General features: G+C 36.0%; 1 protein-coding gene across 5 annotated transcripts in view; it reads left to right on the forward strand.

Moving 5' to 3' along the window:
• Positions 1 to 22737, forward strand: part of SHANK2 (SH3 and multiple ankyrin repeat domains 2) — a 292208-nt gene that overhangs the window by 235967 nt on the left and 33504 nt on the right. For 3 of the 5 annotated variants that reach the window (XM_072339251.1, XM_072339254.1, XM_072339256.1), the window contains 3 exons: positions 12463 to 12598; positions 14571 to 14651; positions 17745 to 17765. In XM_072339251.1, the coding sequence (XP_072195352.1) occupies positions 12463 to 12598; positions 14571 to 14651; positions 17745 to 17765 (238 nt within the window). The remainder of the gene's footprint in view (positions 1 to 12462; positions 12599 to 14570; positions 14652 to 17744; positions 17766 to 22737) is intronic. The other 2 variants (XM_072339252.1, XM_072339253.1) reach the window with 1 other exon arrangement.

A 22737-nucleotide genomic window follows, 5' to 3' on the forward strand; every position in this document is an offset into this window, starting at 1 on the left:
CTCAGTGCCTTTAAGTTCTTAAACCCTTGCATAAGAATTTATTTGACAGGTTAAATTCTACAACTCCTGGTTACAAAGCAATTGAAATCTAAAGGGGCTTAGGTAATGTTTGGTGTTTAACTGCAAGTTAAACTCTTCCTTATTTCTGGAAGTACATAGCCATTTCTCTTTAGCATTATCCCTGGCTGTTCTTCCTTTGTTGTGCAGATTCCCTACGCTCCTTTTCTGATCTGTCCTTTCTTGCTTTAGACTTAATTCACGTTCCAAAAGATTGAATATTGAACCAAGCTTATCTGGATTTTGCTGTCTGTGAATGGTTTGAGTTGTTTTAATTTTATGCATGGAAAAGAAAACTGGTAACAATTCTGCAAAATTACTTTTGCTGCCGGTGAGGCTGTCATTCTGTAATAGAAAAGGTGGCATTATTTTCACTAGTGCTTCATTTGTCTCTCTCTTCCATGTCCCTGTTCAGTTCTGTGGCATGCCTATTTCGATAAAATGCTTCTGATGAGTTGCTGCATTTTTATATGGTCTTATAGCTACAGTGTGTTCCTAAAATGTCAGTGCGTAACAGCACTGATTCATCCAATGCATTGCACAGCCAACTTCTGTTTGTGAAGCAGGCAATTCTGTTGCTAACTTTAGGTATTGAAGGAAAGAGGAGGGCAGTTTTGTGTTCCTTTTGGCCGCCTAGCTAGGAAAAAACAAAAAACATTTCCAATGAAATGTTTTCCACTTGTTTTGGTGCAGAATTTGACCACGTTGCTGTGTTTCTAAAAGACAGGCTTCATCATCTTATTACCACTGCAGGCACCCACAGACTTGGAGTAATGCAAAAGGCAGAAACTGCTCTGCTGGTCTTGCCTTTTACTTGCAATGATGCTGCCTCAGGACTGGCATTCTGTGTAGGCTAGGTGGAGCTGCTTTAAAGGCCAGAAAATTTCCTCATGCTCCATGAGTCATCAGATCAGTAAAAATAGATTTTTATTTCTAAGTATTTACAAATAAAATCAAAGTTAATGAAAGGTTTGTTGGTGATTCTTATCTACTGTGACAGAATGCTCTGAGGAGTCTGCTGTTGTACGTCCAAGATGGTTCTTCACAAACTGAAGTAAATCATACCTTCTTCATGTAGAAGGTTTTTGTGTTTATGCTTTTCTTGGAGATGTCTTAAAAAGTGATACTATGTGCAACATTAAGTTTGAACTTTCCTTCTTTTAGGTGGTAATAGAAAGATTTATTATGATGTAACAAAATTGCTCCTATAAACAAGTTTGTTTTCTTTAAAGTGAACGGAAAAGTTGTCTTTTGTGAGTTTTTGGGGAGTTAATGTTTGTAGCACTCTATGTATTGCTGTATTATAGTTACGGATGAACACTGATGCTCTTTTGAAGTGAAGATTTTTGTTGGCCTTGTGAATGTACTTAGTGAATTCTGACACTCCTCTGCCAAAGTAGATACCAGAGGATCATCCAGTATTGTGTTGTTTGTTTGTTTTTTTAATATTGTTCTGTGCTTCCTAATCGAATCTGTTAATTTTTTCACCTCCATTAATTGAGCCTTAGTATATGTAGGTAGGTTAAATACTTAGTTATAGGTATGTTACAGTGGATTAGTTGTTTTTCTCATTCTGTGATTCTGTGATTCTGTGATATTGACCTGAAGATCACTAAGAGAATTGGGACTGCAGTGAAATTTTGATGCAGACCCTCATGTTTGTATTAAGTAATCTATCAAGTTTGTTCACTTGAAATAAATTTTACCTTAGATGAAAGAAAATTTAAAGTGAAGAAAGGCGCAGATATTTGCACTATTTTTTTTCTTTTTTTCCTAATATTGAAGATAAGGCGATGGATATAAACTTCTGTTTCTGTACAAGTATTTATCAACCTAAATTATTTTTACTACTAAAAGCTTTTAGGATAAGTTTCCTTTATATTTAATAGTGGGCAGATGGTTAGAAATGCCAACTTAATGTTGATACAAGGAGGCAGTTGGTGCAGAGATTGCCTTGGCTGCTTTTTCCCAAACTGTTTAGACCCTAAAGACCCAAACTCTGCAAATTGCTTGGATAATTTGCATCAGTTACTACAGTTTGAATAGCTCAGTCCATTAGGGCTTAGGCCCACAGGCATATACTGTATTATATTTAGTCAGTATGGCTATTGAAGTCAGTGAGTATTTGGATAAAGTTAATTAAAGCAGGACTTTGCTGACTAAAGGGCTGTCTTCCTGTAGTTTAGGTCAGCTGCATAATTTGACTGGGCAAACAACAGTCAAATGATGCTGTGGTCTTGGAACAACAGATTGTTCAAAACATGGTATTGCCTACAGGCTTGGTAGCTTGACACATTCAAAAACCTTGACCATATAGATAGTAATATATTGGTACATATTAACATGCAAAAACATGCTCCTTTCCCAACATTAATTACCAAAAACAGACTTCAAGTAAAATGCACTTTACTGTGAAACACTGTGTCTTTACCATGAGGCACTGTTTGTGCTTCTAGTCAAGACAGAGCTTCTTTTGTTAAGGTTGTTGTTTCTACTGTTTGTGGTCTTTCATAAAGGCAGTCAGTGTATTGCATAACTGAACAAGGAATGTTAGCTTACACTCTCCACCCCACCACCCCCCTCCCATTATTAATATTTTTTTAATTTTATTTTATTTTATTTTATTTGAAGCTCTCTCTTCTGTAGATCTTATTCCTTTGTCTGTCTCTGTAAAGGACAAAATAATTGTCTACAAGTTTTCACTCTGAGACAGAAATGTTTTACTAGATTTTACTCCAAGTTTGAGAGTTTCAACAACATGATGCATGTCCTGTAAAAAACAAACAAACAAACAAAAAAAAAACAACAAACTGACAAGCAATTCTGAGTTTAAGGCAGAGTACAGTGAATTCTAACAGGACTTTAAGAACTATTTACTTTTGTATGTTGTAAGATTAGGCATTCCTACATAAAGAGAGCTAAGGGAGCAGTAATTTTTTACTCTTACCAGTGGAGATGCCTTTTCTGAAAAGTAACTGTAGGAGGACATTCAGATTATCTACCCTTGATGATAACACATCCTGTCAATATATCTGTGTGGTCTCTGTAAAGGCTTTAGCTGACTAACTTTGGAATGTATGAACAAATCAGTTTGCGTTACATGCATAATGCTTAACTTTAAATTGTGTTGCCAGAATAGTGTGCCCTTAGCAAAGGGAAAGGAATATTAGACTGCATTATTAACACTTGTGAACAGATCTGTATTTTGATACACAGTTTAGAATCCTAATGGTCTTTAATGTAGGTATGCAGAGTTTTAAAAATAGAAGGGCAGAGCTTGCTATCTTTTACCTATTGTAAATACTTATCAAGTGGTTCATTCAGAATTCAAATAAAGAACCATTGTCTTCTTAGTGCTTGCATAATTCCACCATGCTCCTGATTTTAAAAAGGATATATTTTTAGGGTTGAATATATCATCATATTTTTGTAAGGAGTTGAGAATTAATTAACTGGAGTCTGAAACATTTAGTCAACTCCATAGGCCAGAGTGTGACAGCTGAGTGCTGCTCTCAGGCTGTAACTTGACCAATGACCATACCCTTGGGTGCCCCAGGACCAGCACTGCCAGCCAGTCAAGGGAAGGGATTATTCTGCTCTACACTGCACTGGTGTGGCCTCACCTTGAGTACTGTGCACACTTCTGGGCACCACAGTCCAAAAAGGGCATTAAACTACTAGAGAGTGTCCAAAGGAGTGCTGCAAAGATGCAGAAGGGTTGAGAGTGGAAGACATATGAGGAGTGGCTGAAGTCCTTGGTTGGTTCAGCCCAAACAGAGGAGGCTGATAGGAAGTCTTGTGGCCACCGACAGCAGCTCCTTATGAGGGGAGTGAAGGGCCAGGCACTGATCTCCTTTTTCAGGTGACAGTGAGAGAATTCAAGGGAAATACCATGGAGCTGTGACATGGAAAGCCCAGGCTGGATATCAGGAAAAAGTTCTTCACCAGAGGTCACTGGGCATGGGACAGGATCCCCAGGGCAATGGTTGCAGCCCCAAGCTGCACATGTTCAAGGAGTGTCTGGGTGATGCTCTCAGACATAGGGTCAGCTATACAAATGAAGCTCCTAATGAACAGCTCCAAGAATAGGATTGGCTTAGATTCACAGTCTGTCCCAAATGGGTCTTGTGTGGCCCTGAAAAGAACCATTTCAGAGGAACTGACAGGTGCAAAGGGGCAGATGCTCATGTAGCATCTCCAACAGGATGCTTGCCCAGGGCTTGTCAGATGAATACAGGCCTGCTTCTCCCACTGGGCCTGGTAGGCAGGTATATGAGTTAACTTCTGAAGCCGTTCAATTATTACCAATTGATAGAGTGATCTGGATTAAAACTAGACTCCTTTTCCTCTGAAGTCAGTTTGCCAGCAGGGCCTCACAAAGCTGTATTGACTGCTGGAAGCAGCAAACTGGTACAGTATGTGTAGCCAGCAGGGGAAAGCAGAGGGGAGGAGGCTGTTAAACTTGCTTTTCTACTACAAACAGCAGCCTAAATATGCAGCTAGGATTGTATTTATTCTCTTCACACGAAGAAACAGTTTGCTCTTGACCTCAAAACCACCCCCATCAGACATAGATGACAATGGATATGTCAGAGAAATGAGGTGAAAGCAGCTGCCAGTTGCAATGGTTAAGCAGTTTTGGATTTTCATGCATGCTTTCATCTGTGAAGGGCAGATAAGGTAGAGATGTCTCATTAGTATATGGGTGACCTCCAGCTTGCTATTTTTGGTATTCAGAGGTCAGCTGGCTTTGTATTGTAATGTATAGGCTACAATAGCAGCTGGGATTAATATTAAGATACTCTGTTGCACTTCAAACTTCATTTCAATGTGACTGAATTTTAAATTAGAACATATTTTTGAGAATCATAGGAATTTGCAAATATATATATATATTTTATAATAATATAAATTATTTATATATTATATTTATAAATTATTTATATATATATTTATAAATTTATAATTATATTTTAATATAATTAACAGTTTATCATCATGGACTTTATTTTAAGAAAAACAGAAGCGAATTTGCAACAAGCTGGACAAACTGACAGGTGCTAGTGAAACTCAGGGATGCAAAGTAAATGCATGCTGGAAAGATACAAAGAGTAACAAATAAATACAGTGACAATAAAACTAGGGCAAGAAGTTAGGTGCATCCTAAATCCAACCTCTGTGGTTAAATTAGGCCGCTCCCATCCTAAAGACCACTGTGGGCCAGCTGAATGACTCTGGTGTGTGGTTATCTGGTCAGTGGCGGGGGGGGGGAAGTGGCATCTTAAGTTGTGCTCTGACTCTTTCTAGCTATGAGTCTTTGAAGCTTGTTGCCAGATGAAACCCTCCCGTCTAATAAATACATGGTCTGATACCTGTTCTGGGTGTGCAGAATTGAGAGGTGGTCAGAAACCTGCTCAGACAACCACTGAACTTCTTTTGCTTATCTTTGACATTCCCAGGCCATCAAATACTTGGACTTCTAAACTGGTTGAAACATCAAGTATAGGTCACAGCCTTGTACTGCCTCCTATCAGTATATACACACTAGATGTAATACTTTTCTGAAGGTTCCTCAGAAATAGAAACATTTTCACGTGTGTGTATGAGAGCGTGAAACAGATGTGCAGAATTAATGTGTTTTTATTCCTAGGAGAAGTTATTACATGAAAAACTGCTACCTCTCACACCTGAAAGCCATTGGACAAAATCATCCTAAGTGCAATTTAATTGATTACATTACACTGCAGTTCAATCAACTGCAATAAAGTTAATTGAACCTCTCCTAAGGAATGTGACTTAAGCCAAATGATTCAAAGTAGTACCAAGGTACTGATTAATGGAGGCAATTATTTTTAGTAGGAATGGGTCCAAGTAATTGAGTGATGCTTAAATGTTCTGTATAATGTGGTCTCACGAGGACAGTAGTTGCTTACTTTCAGCAGATTTCCGTTCAAGTATAGGTATAAATACATGCAAAAAATTTTAGATTAAAATGCTAGATTTTAGAGACTTCACCTTCCAAACTGTGTCATGGGTAGGGTATGAGCAGCATGCCTCAACTCCTCTGCTGTTCTTGTAGTGTGTTTGTTTAACTCTGTCTCCAAACATAACTACTGGGTTCTGCACAGAAACATTACTGTTGTTTTGTCTTTCTTGGGAATATTTTCAGTAGGACAAAATGAGATGCTATAGAGTAACCATTGGTATGTTTTTTCAATCACTTAATTCTTCTAGAGAGGCTGGATTGTTTTACAAATGCCCTTAATTAAAGAGGAGTTCCATTAGAATATTCAGCTGTGTTTTCTTGTTATGCTTTTCTATTTGCATGTATATGTCCATGGTCACTTGAGCAAAATTCACAACTCTTCTGGAAAAAGATTGGTGCTTTTACAGTTTTTAACCAACGTTAGGATCAAATATTTTGTTGCTGAATTTGAAATCATATTTTCCACTGACTGTATGTGAATAGCTCCACAGGTGAAATGTAGATTAGGTGAAATGCAGGTGAAAAGTAGTCCGTCTTTATAAGGTAGCTTGAATGGTGCAGTTAAAACAAACAGAAAAGTTAAAACCACCACCACTGATCAAAACTAGCTGGTTTTGAAGTGCTGGTCAGCAGTTGTGTTCAATCTAGGCTTTAGATTCTTTGTTATCATAGTTTATTAAATTTCTTATTTGGCCAAGAGAGGAAATTATTCTTACCAGGTCTGCTTGTAGAGCGTGTGGAAAGTATAGAGTAAATAGTCCTTTAGGCTATTGGCAGTTTGAGCAGGAAAAAAATAAACGATGGGTATAAACAAGTCACATGCAGACCTAGGGTGAAAATTGGAAAAAGTGGGGTCACATTATCAGAGGTTCTGAGTCTAACTGGAATAACAAGGAAAAGAACTGAAAGTAAGTTCCAAGAGGGAGCTTGGTTTAATGTTAAGAAATACATTATGTGATGCAGTTGCCATGACGACAAAAGAGTCTGGAGTTCTGAGGTGTCTCTTCGTTCCCATGTTTCTATCAGAAATAGATGTTCCTAAGTGCAGCTGAAGATTAGCAGGGCTGGTGCTACGTGAGGATATGATGAGATGCAGGCTAAAGTTCCCCTCAGCAATCTCCACGCTTAGACCAGGTTCCTGCTGCAGCTCAGAAAACAACAGCTTTGCCGCTACTAAATCTCTTGCAGGAAAAGTCTGGTGCATGGCTGAAGCAGCCCTGGGGACCTTATGTTTCAGCCCAATATTCCCCCAGGAGAGCCTGCCTCTCTCTCTTCCTTATATCCTTCTATGAATTAGAGCCACCAATGCAGGCAGATGTATAAACAAGTGCATTTGTGACATGCTCAGATGGTGTCATGTGCACAACTCTGGTTACTTGAAATACAAAAGTGTCATTTGAGTCTACAAAACTACTTGTATGCTATTTGGCTGGTACCAATTGTAATTGGGTTAGTGTGTATTAAGTTTATAAATACGGTGGATTTATTAAAACCTGTGTAGGCAGGGGTTCGTAACTACGTATCATAGGGTTTGGTCTTATTTTTTGTTTGTTTCTTCACAAGCAGTTCAGTGTGGATGGGAAGAGACACTTCTGAGAACTGTTTGAAACTGCAAGGTGGATTTATTCACTATTGCACCTCTGGTGTGGTCACTGTGAGCAAAATAACCAGGTTTTGTCTCCTTTAGAAATGACTGACTGATTACATTTTTCACTGAGTAGGTTTTAATAATGGGAGAATTAGGATGCTGCATGATGTATTGAAGAAAATAAGATATATTTATATATTTAATAATAGAACAGAATCTGTAAAGGTCTCTTTGTCTGATAGTGTTTTTTCTTTTGCACCTTCCTACGGGAAGGCTGCTCTGATGAATATCTTCCAGCTCATACATCTGCTATCCCACAGCATACAGGTTATTTTATTTTAGTTTAGTTTCTCAACCTATTGCATGGTTATACATTTGAGGGGGGGAAGGATTTTAATACAGCCTGTGCCATTATTCATAAAATCTACCTCAACATCTCCAGGAGGTACATAAACAGTGCAGTTTTCCAAAATTCCACATTCTTAAATAACAGTATCTTCACTCTCCTAAATTTGTTCATATATGTAAGCTGGAGAAATGCATTTAAATGAAAAGTCTGTTTTATAATCAAATACTGAACAAAAAAAAAAAATTAAACAGTGGTAACTTTTGTACAAAATGGATACTGTAAAGAATCATCCGCTGTTTAGTTTTCTTTAAGATATGGTTAGGCACATTTCTTGGAGGGAAGGAGGACATGTTCATGAAAGTTTAATCTTCATCTTTACTGCTAGAGTACATTTCTTGAGATCACCCATAAGTGACTTTGCTGTTTTTCATTCAGACTCACTATAAAACAGTTTCTAGCATATCCTTATCCTTTTCTGAATTTCCTTCATTTCTTAAACTGTTGTTGTTCTCAGTTCTGTGTTCATATCCCACATGTTATCAGGACTATAAGGTTACCTGAGCAGAAGTAACTCTATCTTTGTAAAGTTCCAGAAAAGTTTATTGATGTTGTGGGAGTTCGCATATCATTCTTTTGATGAAGGGCTCTTTCTTGTAGAGATTATTTCTCACAGAAAAATAAATAAATAAATAAAATATAATAAAAGAGAAGGGAAAAAAAAAAAAACAAAAAACAAACAAAAAAAAAACCTGGAGACCACATCATTCTGTAACCTTAAGTAAACTTCCATTATTTTTATTGAGTTTGTGAGTTTTAGAGATTGTTGTATATAAATAATCAGTAAGACCAACTTAGAATGGTCTTGAATATTAAAGATAGTGAGGATGGCCAGTGGTTTTTGTCTCTGGTGTACTCCATGTTTTTTCACTATCTGTTGAGAGAACACTCGTGTTTGGAGATGAAACTTCTCATCTGTGGTGTTCAAAGCTCCTTGTGCATGAGGAATGTCATCTTTGTTCATAGTCTGCTTTTTGGATCTTTAGGTATGTGTGAGCGCCTTGAATGCCAGCCCCAAAGAGCTGAAATGTGGTGTGTTCTCCTAGAGGGTGCTGGAGGGATGAAGGACATGTTTGCTGTAGTCACAGTGGTGGAAAGGGGAAAAGAGACACAGTGCACTGTTTTTTGTCTTGGGGAATTGAATAGCTCATGCTCGAATATTTTACATAACCATAGAAACACATTATAAGGCAAGAATGTAACTGCTTTAATGAGCCAATAGGAAGGGATGAAACCACATAACCATGGGGAGGTGATGATGGGTATTAATTGCTGTCTTCTCTGACAATTTGGTGTCTTAAATGTATCCAGAGGTACCTGGATTATCCACATGTATGTACCTCCAATTTCAACTGCAGACTGGTTCACCTGAATCTTCCCTAAGAACTGACCTCCAACATAAACATTGCTTTGCTTGCATTTCTTTTGCATGAACTGCCTTTAGCTGTAAGGTGACTAGTAGCAGCGCATCACGTGGGGCAAAGGCTGAGCAGCACCATCTGTCTCCTGCTGTCACTGACTGTTTAGCATCAGGGTTAAGTCATGTATGGCACATGAAAGGAATGTTATAATTGATGTGGCTAATACTATTTCAAGATATTGAAATACAATGTCTTAGTAAATGATCTGGAAAGTGTAGCTGTTGAAGGAGTTTTTCTGATTTCTGTCTCTAATTATTACACTGAAGTAATAATTTTGCCATCTTGTAGCATTCTACTGATCTTAAAAACTGGTGTGCATTGATGATATGAAGTAGAAAGGGAGGAAACATAGGTGATGGCATGTAGCTGAAAAGCTTTTCATACATAAATAGAAAAATCCCCCAAAATACAAGTTCAGCCTGAGAGGTCAGATTTACATTATTTTAGTAAAATGTAATTTCTGTGAGTTCATATTATTTAATTATTAATTTCTTAATTTCTTAAATCCTCTCAATTTTGGCCAGTAACTTCTGGCTCCCTGGTCAGTTTTATCCATATGATGACAGAGTAGGATTTCAAGAATATTAAGTTCTATGGGTTTTCTTGAGATCTGGAAATGGATTTTTTCTCTTTGAAGAGAAGGGAAGTCGTATAAAAATTTTTGTGGAAGAAGTATAAGAAAAGAAGAACATTACTTTTTGCAGTGAAAGGTCACAAAATATGCTGAAAGATAGGGTTGAAGAAATTATTTATACCTGAAAATGTACTGAAACTATCAAACAAACCTGCTAGAACTCTGGTGTGATACTACCTAGTGTTCACTTCTACTGTCACTTAGCTTTTATATAGAGTATTTAAGCAGAATCTGTGTCTGAAATCCCAGTTCCTGTTGACAACTTTGGTTTTGTTGTTGCTTTTTAATGATGCTAGTTTTACCCACTGAGCTTTTAAACACAGTGATCTATGGATCTCCTGTCAGTATTTTAATGTTGTAAATGGAATCTTTTTGGTTCCAGTTTTTGTAATCGTACCTTTTATACAAAGCTGCTATAAGCAATCATATAGAGATTGTGTTTCTGAGACAGCTTTAAAAAAACGTTGTATATATTTGCTCTTGCTCTAAATGTTAAGTATCATTGCACATGATGATGTGAACAGATGGTATGCTGCATAAGCTGTTCATCATTTTACCCATTTATCACTTTATATTAGTGAAGTGTACATGTTTGATTAATATTAACTTTTGATGTATTTGGAGTTGTCTATTTTTTGACAGAATTAAGAGGTGTATTCTAATCTATACAGACTTAAAGTTGATTCAATCTCTAGTTTTGAACTACATCAACCTTTTGATTGTGGAAAAGCATTACCTGGTTTAGGTTTAAATATTCAAAAGAATTTCAGAAGCATGAGAGTAACTGTTCCTGCTAAGAATGTTTTAGAGAAATTAAATGTCATTGGTCCAGCTAAATAAACATTGTATCTTGGAATTAAGCACCAGATGCTAAGAAGGTGTAAAATAAAACAGCAACGGGTCCTATTTTGATCAATATTCCCTTACATCCTCCACCTACAAAATGAGAGAACTTCGTATTTGCCTGCTCAACAGGTCTGGATGTTCAGCATGTGTTACACCTACATCAATTCAGACAAAATTAAAAAGGCATCTCAAAAGGCATCTCAGGCTTATGGACATAGCACATGAGTAATGCTTTGAAACCTTTGACTGCTGCATTGTTTTGAAAATATGGCTTACCAAGTCATTATTTTGTCATAATTAATCTTGTCATCTAAAACCTGGAAAAAAGTAGAAGTTGTCATAGATAAGAAAATGATGTCTAGTTGTAAACCAGTGCATGTAGTTCTGCTAAATGGCAATAATATTTAATGAGAGATTTTGCTCTAAACTGTAAAATCTTTAGAGTGTGAGATACTCAGCCTGTCAGAATAAATAGAGGAGGCTAAAAACACTTACTTTGAAAATGACTGTTCATTTTGGAAGGCACTGGGTGATCTTGGATCTTGGTGAAATAGAACTGAGTCAGTTGAGCTTTGGATAAAGTTCAAATTCCCAGCATGTATTCTGGCAGCGTCTCTTCTTCAATGATTCTATTCCTTAATATCTTTTATGTTCAAATAACACATGGCTGCAATTATATGCTGCGATTGTTCAGATTTCAAATAACTTTCAGCAACTTCTTTTAGATTGTATAAATAAATACTTTTATCCATGCTTATTTACAGACTTTTCTGCCCGTGTTTTCTTATATGCCTAAAAACAACTGTTAGGGAAAGAATCATACAGAAGAAATTATTCTGTAGTACTAAGAATTACCTAGGGACTTTATGTTTTAGAACAGTTTAAGTTTAATTGGCGTGACCATAGTGGCTGGTCAAGGTTTCATTTTGTATCATTAAAATTATCCCAGAATACTATAGCCCTGTTGCCTTTGCTTCCCAAACACCAGATCCTTCTAGAAACCTGCAGAAGAAAAATTCTGGGAAATGAGGAAAGGAGTGCCTCAAATAAAAAAATGCCTCTTGAACCTGCTGTTTCATTTCAGGAATGAAAAATGTGGTTCCTGGATGATCTGAAAGGAAATGCTATAAATATCTCCTTTGTTATGTTAAAGAGAAAGATGCATATAAACATTGGTGCCTAATGCCATGGTGAATAATGGCTATCGTTTAAGAAAATATTTTAGTGTATGAAATGCAGAATTTTAGCACCAATTGTTGCAAATAAAACAGGTAAAGGGAAATTTCTGGTTAAACTCACTATGTGTTTTGTTGCTTTAACTGTTAATTATAAGTAAATTAATTGCATATTTCTCTTTCTGTTATCACACCAACTATATGCTGTTTCTAACATATACGTTTTCATTAAAAGACAGCAATTAGACATTCTGAATCTTCCTGTTCTTTGTACCTTGTGTGTTTAAAAGCTGAAAGAAAATACATTCTTGATGTTTTGATCTAAAAGGATTATTTTCTGTCTTTGCAGGTTAATAATGAGAATGTTGTGAAAGTTGGCCACAGGCAGGTGGTGAATATGATCCGACAAGGGGGCAATCACCTAGTTCTAAAGGTTGTCACAGTAACAAGGAATCTTGATCCAGATGACACAGCTAGAAAGAAAGGTACATTTTTCTCTTTTCCTAATGGAATTTTTTCAGTCTTATTCCACAGAAAACAGGCTATGGATATAATTCTAATTTACAAATGTCCCTTTTTAAATTTGTAATGCTCTTTTGCAGTTTGTTTTAGAGTAATTTAATTCTGTTTGCTTATGTTTTCATGTGTGACAAGGAGAGTCATTGTCCATGTCATTGTCATGCTTGTAATGGAATTTTGTTTTTGTGGATCTTTTATATAACATCAGTTGAAGACATAATCAAACTTCTTGACATGAGTGTCTTGCAGTAATGATGGGAAAAAACACAAAGAACAGATTATCATTTATTAATTCCAAAATTACTTGAGGTTAATTTGACTCCTCTTGGACTTACTGAGAATTTACAGTTTTTCAAATTTATTTAAAGGAATTCTGTAAGATTAAGAAAAGCAAGCAATGTATTTTGACTGAATTTGTGATGGAAAAACAGTACATTAGAATCAGCAAATCATTCTAGGTGAATTCAAAGTAGAGGGGTTGTTCCAACCAGGGGGAATTCCCTCTTCCTCCTCTAAGTCAAAAACAAGCATGGGTCCTTATTCTGCCACTTGGCTGCTAACAAGAAAGCAGCGGCTCCAGGAGAGTTTAGTGTAGCATCATGTTCTGCAAGACTTTGGAAAATAGTTGTCTGGGTACAAACATGGGAAAGTTTTTTTCTCAGTTTAATAGCCTAATTATTATTATCATTATTATTATTTTTACATTGTCTTTAGTAGAGATTATGCAGAGCTTCTGTTTATAAGCTCCTTTAAGTATTGGTAGGCACATTTCTCAAGCTGTCCCTCTGGATGGCATCCCTTCCTTCTGTTGTATCAACTGTACCGCTCAGCTTGATATTGTCTGTGGAGTTGCTGATGGTGCAGCTTCCCTGAAAAATTTGTTGTCTCTTTTCCTGTCGGGCAAGAGCAGACTTCAAACTGGATTTAATATGTGTAACACTTTTATAGTATGTACTGTATGTCTGGCACTGAACTCAAGCAATGTTTTTGTGCTCTCATGACATACTTTTGTTTAAATCTCTGTGAGAGGATGATGGAGTTTAATAGGGGAAAGATGATGCTTATATAGTGTATATAGGTGATACAACAAGACAGTTGTCTACTTCCCTCTCACACTTCCTTGTCCTCAAACTGCTTTGCTACCTGTATTCAGAAGAATGTATGTAACATGGTGTATATTAGTGATACTTCTGAATCCTTCATGTTTTTCCTGGTGTCCCAGTGCCATTTCTATTTACTGGACAACTCCAACTTTCCTGTCAACATTGCCATAATCTTTTATGAAGGTACTCCACTCCCCTTTCTGACCTCTGGAATGGGTTATATCAATATGTTGTCTGGTTTGGCTACATTTGAAGCTAGCAGAAAACATTTATTAGCAGGATACTAAAATCGATGCTGGTTCTGTGCTAAATGACAGCCTTGATACTTTAAGCTTTAGTTTGTGTTGTTTACCCCGAGGATCACCTGTTTTCTCTAGTCTCAGTGTAACTATAAAATAAATGTGAATCTGATTTCTTATATTTCTCAGATTTCTGAAATTAATCTGGGGCAGAGTTTGGCTGGTCTCCATGAGATTTTTAGCTGCGTACATTTTTCTTAGAAGGAGGGGTGCAACTGCTGGGAGGCGCTTTCTGTAGAAAGTCTTTTTTCTACTAAAAAATAGAAGGGCACAGTTATTTAGCTTTAACTGTTTCTATGTATTCTGTTACATAAAAGCTTACGGATGTGTCAAACAACCTACGCTAAAAGTAGAAACAGTACAGAAACCCAGTACATGAAAAGCATCTCAGGGTTTTTCCTCTGTATGTATGTATTTAATATTACCTTATTTAATGTGACATATTATTTCAAAAAGAACAGAAATTGTGTATGTTAATATAGTGGTTTAGAGAGGTTTATTTACTTATACTGTCTATCATTCTGTTTAATGCAAAGCCCCACCACCTCCTAAGCGAGCTCCAACCACTGCACTGACCTTGCGGTCTAAGTCAATGACCTCAGAGCTTGAAGAGCTTGGTAAGAAAGTGTTTTTTGACAAGCATGCTGGGATAATAGAAATGTAAATATATGTATGTATGTATGTATGTTAAATTGATTTATAAGAATTGCAATGTGTACATTACTTAGAACAGAAAGGGTTGTAAGAATGCTGCATCTTCGGAAAGTTCAAATATGCATGATTTGCATGAATAATTTTTTTTAAACTTGTGCCTTTACTGCTATGCAAGAGAATGTTGATACATTTTTATGCATCATTGAAGTTTGGCACATTTACTGAAGAGTAATGCCGTATCATATATTGTTAGCTTTGCTTTCTGTGTTTTCAGTTCATCTAATATTGTTTTATTTTAAATTTCTGTGGCCTCTCATTAGTGGATAAAGGTAAGCTGCCAGAAGCTGTTGTTAAAAAGCTGACAGTGTTAAAGCAGCTTCAGCTTCAACTTGTTTTCATTAGACTCTAATCTGAAAAAGTGCATATAATGATATCACTTTGACTTCTCTGCATGAAATAAGCTTAATTCTTCTTGCTACTGGTAATAAAAAAGTGTTGAGCATTCAGTCTTCTATTCACTAATTTTAAGAAATGTGATTGGAGATTCCTTGAACATTCACATTCTAAATGTTCATAATTCTTTGGGAATTTCAATTAATTTATAGAAGTGAAGAAAGTAATTGTTCTTTTCTTCCTGAATTTAATCTTTTAGGTCATTAACAAGTAGAACTTTTTCAGGTAGACTAAAGAGTATGTTATGAATGGACTGTATGTAACAAGAGGAATACCCAGTGTATATTTATATTTTGTTATTCCAACAGAATAGTTTGTTTAGAAGTGACACTGCGTACTTCACTGCAGAGTAAAGCAGTCTATCATACAGTAATGCTCATTTAAATACTTACATTTTGTAAGGATTGTTTATTTTTGGCATAGGCTCATATGAAGGGATGAAAGAATGAAGACATTGAGGATAAATAACCACACTTTTTTCCCTCTGAGTCAATTTTTTTTCTGGGGCAAATGGACCCCACCCATTCATTAGCTAGTCAGAAGGCACATGGTTTAAGTGGGAGCTCTGACAAAGAGCTGCCAAAGCGATTACGGTCTTCTCTGTGGCTTAACAACCAAATGAAGACCAAAGTTAAACATTCTGATAATTTAACCCTGACTGATCTCAGAAAATTTGATTTGTCTGTGCTAAGTAACTTAGGAACCTGGGTAAAGGTTTCAGCAGTTTGTGAATGCTCCATAATTTTTCTTCCAGGATTAAAATGTAGAATGTTATTTTTTGAGCCATTTTTTTGTTGTTGTTGTTTGAAGTATTTTGATTTGTTTTCTGTGCATGGAGTGCTATGCAACTTGGCTGACTTACCAGAAAGTTTTCCTGAAGAGACAGGAGTACTTAGGTATCATTTTTCCCCCGTTCCTTTTTCTCCTTCTCCAAATCACTCTCAGACTCAGGGTATTTTTGTATTTCTCTTATTTTTCAGTCTTATTTAGTAGGTGCTGTTAATAAAACAGAGAAGCAGCACTTTCTTCTAGAGAATAGTCACTTCTTAACAGTAACATCACTCTTGTAATGAAAAGCATTATACTTCAGCTTCTTTGTCCCCTAATTCAGAGTGTAGCACTTGACCTGCTGTGTTCTCATTGGCTTGTAGAAAACACTGCATCTCTTGTGATTAGAATCCATGGGATATGAATCTTTAAACAAGTTTCCCATCTATATCTTTATCCAGATGGGCAAATATTACCATGGCAATACTTTACTATTCTGAAGAATATTTCCGAAGCATGCTCCAAAACTGTTTGTCCCCTAATAAAGCTGTAGTAATACTGGAGCATAAGAGATTATTTTTCTTCCAAAAGCCTGTAAATACCAGTTCCATATGATTCTCAAACATTTACCACCTTAGTGAACTATGGCTGTGACTTCTGTTATAAATAACAGCATCTGTGGTCTTCCTATATTGATTTGTCCTGTAAAAGGGCTATTAGCAGAAGGAAAAAGAATTCTTCAATTGCACAAAAATCAAACGAGTTTCCAAGAAGAAAACATTTTTACTCATTGATTAAGAATTGTCTTCTGATGTAAAACATAGATTGTATGTGTGTATATATATATAATTTACATACCTTTATATGTATGTGTATATATTGGATATCTGTATGAACTATGAGAACACCCACATTTTTATGACTTTTAAACAATTTAATAAATGTTTGTTTCATAATATACATGTATATATACAAACTAAATAGAAAGTACGTATAGATGAACACTGTGGATGTTCTCATCAATATATGTGTAATCTTTTTTCTGAACTGAAGAAACTCGTGGTCTCAGTGATGTCTTGTGGCAGAGAATTCCACAGGCTGATTATGTGCTGTGTACAAATGTTCTTTTTTATTGGTTTTGAATGTGATGCCTTTAATTTTATTGAATGTCCCTTGTTATGTAGTATAAGAAAAAGGAAAACCAAAATTCCTATTTTGTTTTCCCTTAGAGTATATACTTTTTTCTTCAGTTTTCCTAGCTAGGCTAAATGACATGGGTTTTTTTATTTTTTATGTTTTAATTTATATACCTTGCAGTCTTCACAGTCACATCCGTTTCCTGGCTCTGAACTTACAGTGTACTGGCACGTTTTGAGCTACCCTATTCCCCTTAACAGTTAGCAGACCATCTAGGTTGTTCTCTTTCAGCTGAGTTAATGCAAATGATGGCAGAGAACGTAATAGTGATTCCTTTCCATTCCAATCTGAAAATATATTAAAGTGCCCTATTATTATAATTTTTAAGACTTTATGTCAATAATTTGCCCCAGTTACTACTTGTTAAAAAAGAATTTAGAGAAAAGTTGTGTGTATATCCCTATGATATGCTGGGGAGCAACTTCTTATAGCTCAAATCTAAACCCTGATAAACTGGGCTTTTGCCAAGCTGTTTATCTACTGTGGTTTCACAGATTCATGTGTAGTGTAGCTTAGCAGAGAGAGACTGACGTCTTAAATGGAAGAAAATTGTTTATGCTCAAAGTAACAGACAAGGATTTAGCATATAAAATTATCTTCAGAATTGATTCACAGTTCATTCCCTTTCTGTTTCCAAGCTTCAGTACGGAAGAAGAAGGGTAAGGGGAAGCATTTTGTCTCTTGTTTAACCTGTTTCTCACCTTTCCATAGTGGAGGATAATAACATAATGTAAATGTTGGCATATGGTCCAGTTTATTTTATGGTGTCAAACGTACATTAGTTATTGTATATGTTTTTTAGTTATTTAGTTAACGAATTGCAAACACACTAAGAACTCAAGCAGAAGACTACATTTGAAAATATTCCCCACATTCCTTCCTTTTGTCTCCTTTCCTTCATCTTGCCTTTCTTTCCTTCTTTCTATCCAACTATTTTCCAGACCCTTCCATTTCATCTCCTCGCAGTTACTGTGCTAACTGGCAGCCACTGAGAGTATATGGCCAGTAATACATCCTCAGTGTAGTCCCACATTAGTGATTTCACTTGTCTTTTTGATGGCCAAAAGTTACTCACGTAACCACACTGTCTATCTCAGGAAGTAGGGATCTTGCACATGACACTTGAACTTTTGACCTGGAGAAATGCTGCTCTGCATAATTTTAAGTTTTTATATAACATCTTCCACACTGTCCCGTATGCATGGAGTGCCGTCCCTGAACTGATTCATAAGACCACTATCTTCTCCCTGAAATCTCTCCTTAAGACCCCTATGATCCCTATTAAGCAATCATCTTAGTAATGATGGCCAGGCAGAGGGACAGGTAGATGACATAGCAATGCTATTTTAATAGTTTTTATAAATGTAACTGCATATATATGTATGCAACTTTGTTTGTGTTTAGTTGTATTTTTCCATACTCCTGTATGTCATTTTGCTTTCTTAGATTGTAAGCTCCTGTGAGCAGGGACTGTGCCATTCACATGTTTTCATGATGTCTAGCCCAAGGAAGAGCCTTAAACCTCCCTGGGCCCCTAGATGGTAGCTGGTAAAACAGTCTGTGTGCTGCTCTTTGACAAAGCTCAGTGTCCCTGAAAGGAAGGCTAGGCTGTAGGCAGTGTCTTGTCTCAGCAGTGAAGCTTTTGCTTTATAACATTAAACAAAATCAAGTTATTTATTTTCCTCTCCTTATTTTTTTCTTCCTTCCTGACCTCCTTTCAGGTCACTAACAGAGATTCAACTAGTGGTATTTTCCATTCTTGATTCAGAATATGTGCCAAATAAATCCCATTGCTACTGTTACATTTTGGCAGCTTCTAAAAGTCTTTACATTGTTATAGCAGCTATCTGTCAAGCAAAATGCAGTTTTCTGGGCCATAGGTGAGGGAGACATTAAGATGGAAGTAGTGGCTTTTGTGGTTCTGTTTGACTGGTTTTTTGGTTGTCTTTGGCTGAGGGTTCAGGTTCAATGGGAGTTTGGGAGAAGGGAAGAGCATAGACAGTGTTTTTATGTTGAGTATTGACTATATGCCATTTGTGACTAAAGAGGAAGGTAATAAAACCTTAAGGTTGCACAAAATTTAGAGCAATATATCATGGGTAATATGGTCGTTTTACTGCAGTCTGATAGCACAAATTACTAACAAGTAAGGAATGTTCAGTCTGTGCCGCTGACTTTCTGCTTACAGCAGCTGCCTAACTCTGAGAAATAGCACCCCGTTTCAGATTGTATTCTTGGAGGGGATGTGTTTTTAATGGCAAAATTAGTGTCTGGCTTTTACGATATGTCAGGAAGGAAAAAGAGGCAACTCATGAGTTTTCAACAACAGATGAACAGTTGTAGCAGCAAGCTTTTTTGATGTAGTACTTACAATATAATTCTAGATATTATGTGGTCAGCCCATTCATGCTGAAGAATATCCAAAATATCCGTGCAAATTAAAATTGAGATTTGAAAATGCTCTAAATACTAATAGAAAGTTTATTGAACTCCTTATGCATTTGTTTCAATCATAATTCTTATCTGCAAGAAATAGATTTCAATAGATTTTCATATTTAAGATAATAAATTTGACTTCAAAGAAGTTTTATACGGCTTGTGAAAAGCTTGCTTTTGATGGATTCTATCTTCAGTTTTTATTTTGATGTACTTGCTCACAACCTGTGGATTAAGAATTTTAAAATGATATGATTCTTAACAAGTACGTACTGGAAACATCTAGATGTATGATTCAAAAGTTTTGTACTCCAGAGCTTTTTACTGCCAAGAAATGGATTTGATTTAGTGAGTAATTTGGGATTTTCAGTGAAAGCTTAAGTAGACAGTTTTTAAATTAAAAGCTAATAAAAAAAGTCCTTGGGAGACATTTCAAGCATTTAAGAGGAAGTAGAAAACTAAGGCACTACAGGCTACATTTTCTTAGTGAAATGCAATGATAAGATGGGAAGAAAAAAAAAAAAAAAAGAAAGAAAGAAAGAAAGAAAGAAAGAAAGAAAAACTCTTCTGTATTAAAAAACTCTACTTTGACGGTGTTGTGAGAGTGTCAGTTGTGAGCTGTGGGGATTCGTTATTTATTTTTTTATATATTTGATACATAATCAAAGTAAAATAATTCCTCTGTGTGCTGATAATGCTGAGCTTTGGGTTTGTTGTGGGCTAAAGGACCAAATACTAGGATTTTCCTCTTTTAAGCAGTTTAGATACTAGTGCTGCCTCTCAGATTAAAAAAAAATAAATAACTGTGGTATCATCAACATCGACTGTTGTTACCTGGCGTCAAGTCTTAGCTGCATTTGAATGGAAAAATATCAGTTGATGGCATTCAAAGGAAATATTATTAGCTCTGTCTGCAATAAGCATTCACACTTCATCTCATTCTTGTTGTCCATTGTTTCAAAGGTGGCACATTCTAATGGCATCTGAAACAATGAAATTGCAGAGCAAATATATATGAATGAATGCCAAACAGTGGATTAACTTAAAGTGTTAAGTTATGTTTGAAGAAACCCCTCACAAAAGACGTCTGAGTTCAAAAGTCATTTTTTAATTTCAATATGATGGAGTTGATGATGGAGATTTGTCTGCAGGAAACAATGGAAAAATCATCAAAACAACTCTTACAGCCCTCACAACATCAACATCTTTGATAGTTTCCAGTATCAGCAACACTTCTATGTAGGAAGAATGTTTTCTGATCTTCACCAGACACTGTATTTTAGAAGACGAGATCAAAAGGCATCAGACTTAATGAAGAACTCTTGAACAGTGTCATTGTAAGTAACTGATTTGCATTACCTATTTGAAATTCTAATGACCTAGAAATAATAAGATGAAGGTTGTCATATGGTTGTCATTTTCATAAGCATGAAGCAGTGATGCTGGGGTGGAACTTGTGGTATATGTGTGTGACATAATATGGGCTCTGTGTTGATGAAGGAAAGTTACAAGTTTTACAACTTGTATTATATCTCATGTGGAGTCCACAGAAGCAGAAAAGGATACAGGATTTGTGTCATACCTACAATATACCTGCTTTTAAAACACTGTGTAAGAGAAAAGTATTGAATGAGAGTGCATTTTGAGGAGAAAAATGCTAGGTTTTCCACTGGGAAAAAAGTAGTTGAAACCTAGCAGGTGTGCTGTTTTTCAGCAACATTTGACACTGAATCTTAAATTAATATGTAACTATCAGTCCCAAATGCTTCTTTAGATAAGGGTTCATATTGCTTGATGTAGGAAGCTTTAAATTTTGAAAAAGCTGGGAATCCCTGAACAGGGAGGTCAGATGAGTCACTGTGCGAGTGTTCTCATTTACACTAGTATTATTTTGAATATATCAGATTGTTCTCTAGTGTATGTAGTACCTTTCCCTAATGCTCTGTTTTCTTTGCTACAGGACTGTAATTGAAAAGGTTTTCAAAACCTTTCTGCATCAACCAACAAGAAAATGGTATAAAGAAGTTGGAAAAGGAATTGTAAGTGTTAAAGTAAATATGGGTTTTGTAGCACGTGGAGCCAGATGAGTGAAATACATTGGCATATGTGAGTGTCAATTGTTATACTAAGATACAATCAACTGAATATTGAACAACATACAGCATACTAAAAATCACATGTGGAACAGTAAAAATTGCATATATCTCCCATCATGGTACAGTTAGGACAATGGAAAACTTTTCAACACTTTTAATGTGTTCTCTCTCTTTTTCAGGAGCCATGGAGATGAAGGACTTACCTCCCTCATCTCAAAACTCCTTTTGCTACAATTTTTCTTCAAATGTTCATATACTCATGTTAACTAATTCCTAATACAATCAAAAATAAATGTTTTTAGATAATTCGTCATAGTTTGTTTGTTTCTTCCCTTCGGTTTGTAAGTGTGAGAGCAAGTGTAAGAATGGAGAGGCTGCAAGTGTCTTGGTTCCTCAACCTTTCTTTTTCGGTATCTCTTGGTTGATTATGTTTCTTTTCTGACTAGTCCAAATTTTCAAATGCTGTCTCTTAAACAGAATATCAAATTGCCACAAAAATTCCACCTGGCTTGCAGGGTAGGAGTGGGTATTGACTATATTCTCTGCTTTGTTTTTGTTCTTAAACAGAAACCAGTGTTAGACAATGACCATTCCTCTTTCAAGGTAGGCTGAATTGTAAGGCTGAAGGATTGCAGGTCCATTTTAAATAGTAATTTTATCAATTGAACATACTGTTGAAGAGCTGGTACTTGAAAATTGTATCTAGAAAGAATTTGAGCAGTTACCTGCCTTCCTAAAATTACTTTTGATTATGTGACTATGATATGTAACTATGACTTATATGTAGTAATGTGAAATCATTTTCAGGCCTAGAAACACAAATAAGACTTTCTGTCAAGGAAGTTTTGATAGTTCCTGAATACGTACAAATAATTTTTCTAAGTCATGTAATTACGTTTGTAGATACTCGGTGATTAATTTTACTAAGTTTTTATGATTTACTGATTTATTTTACATTATTTTCACATTTTTGAATTTTTTGTACCTTGGAGAGTTTATGGTAACTTAGACAGCATGAATGTATTTTTACTCAGTTTTAGTAGAATGGAGATGTTTCAAATGGCTCGTGTTTTTTACTATGTTGCAAAGCACTTCTGTT

This window comes from Excalfactoria chinensis, chromosome 5 (genome assembly GCF_039878825.1).
Source record: "Excalfactoria chinensis isolate bCotChi1 chromosome 5, bCotChi1.hap2, whole genome shotgun sequence".
Taxonomy (NCBI): domain Eukaryota; kingdom Metazoa; phylum Chordata; class Aves; order Galliformes; family Phasianidae; genus Excalfactoria; species Excalfactoria chinensis.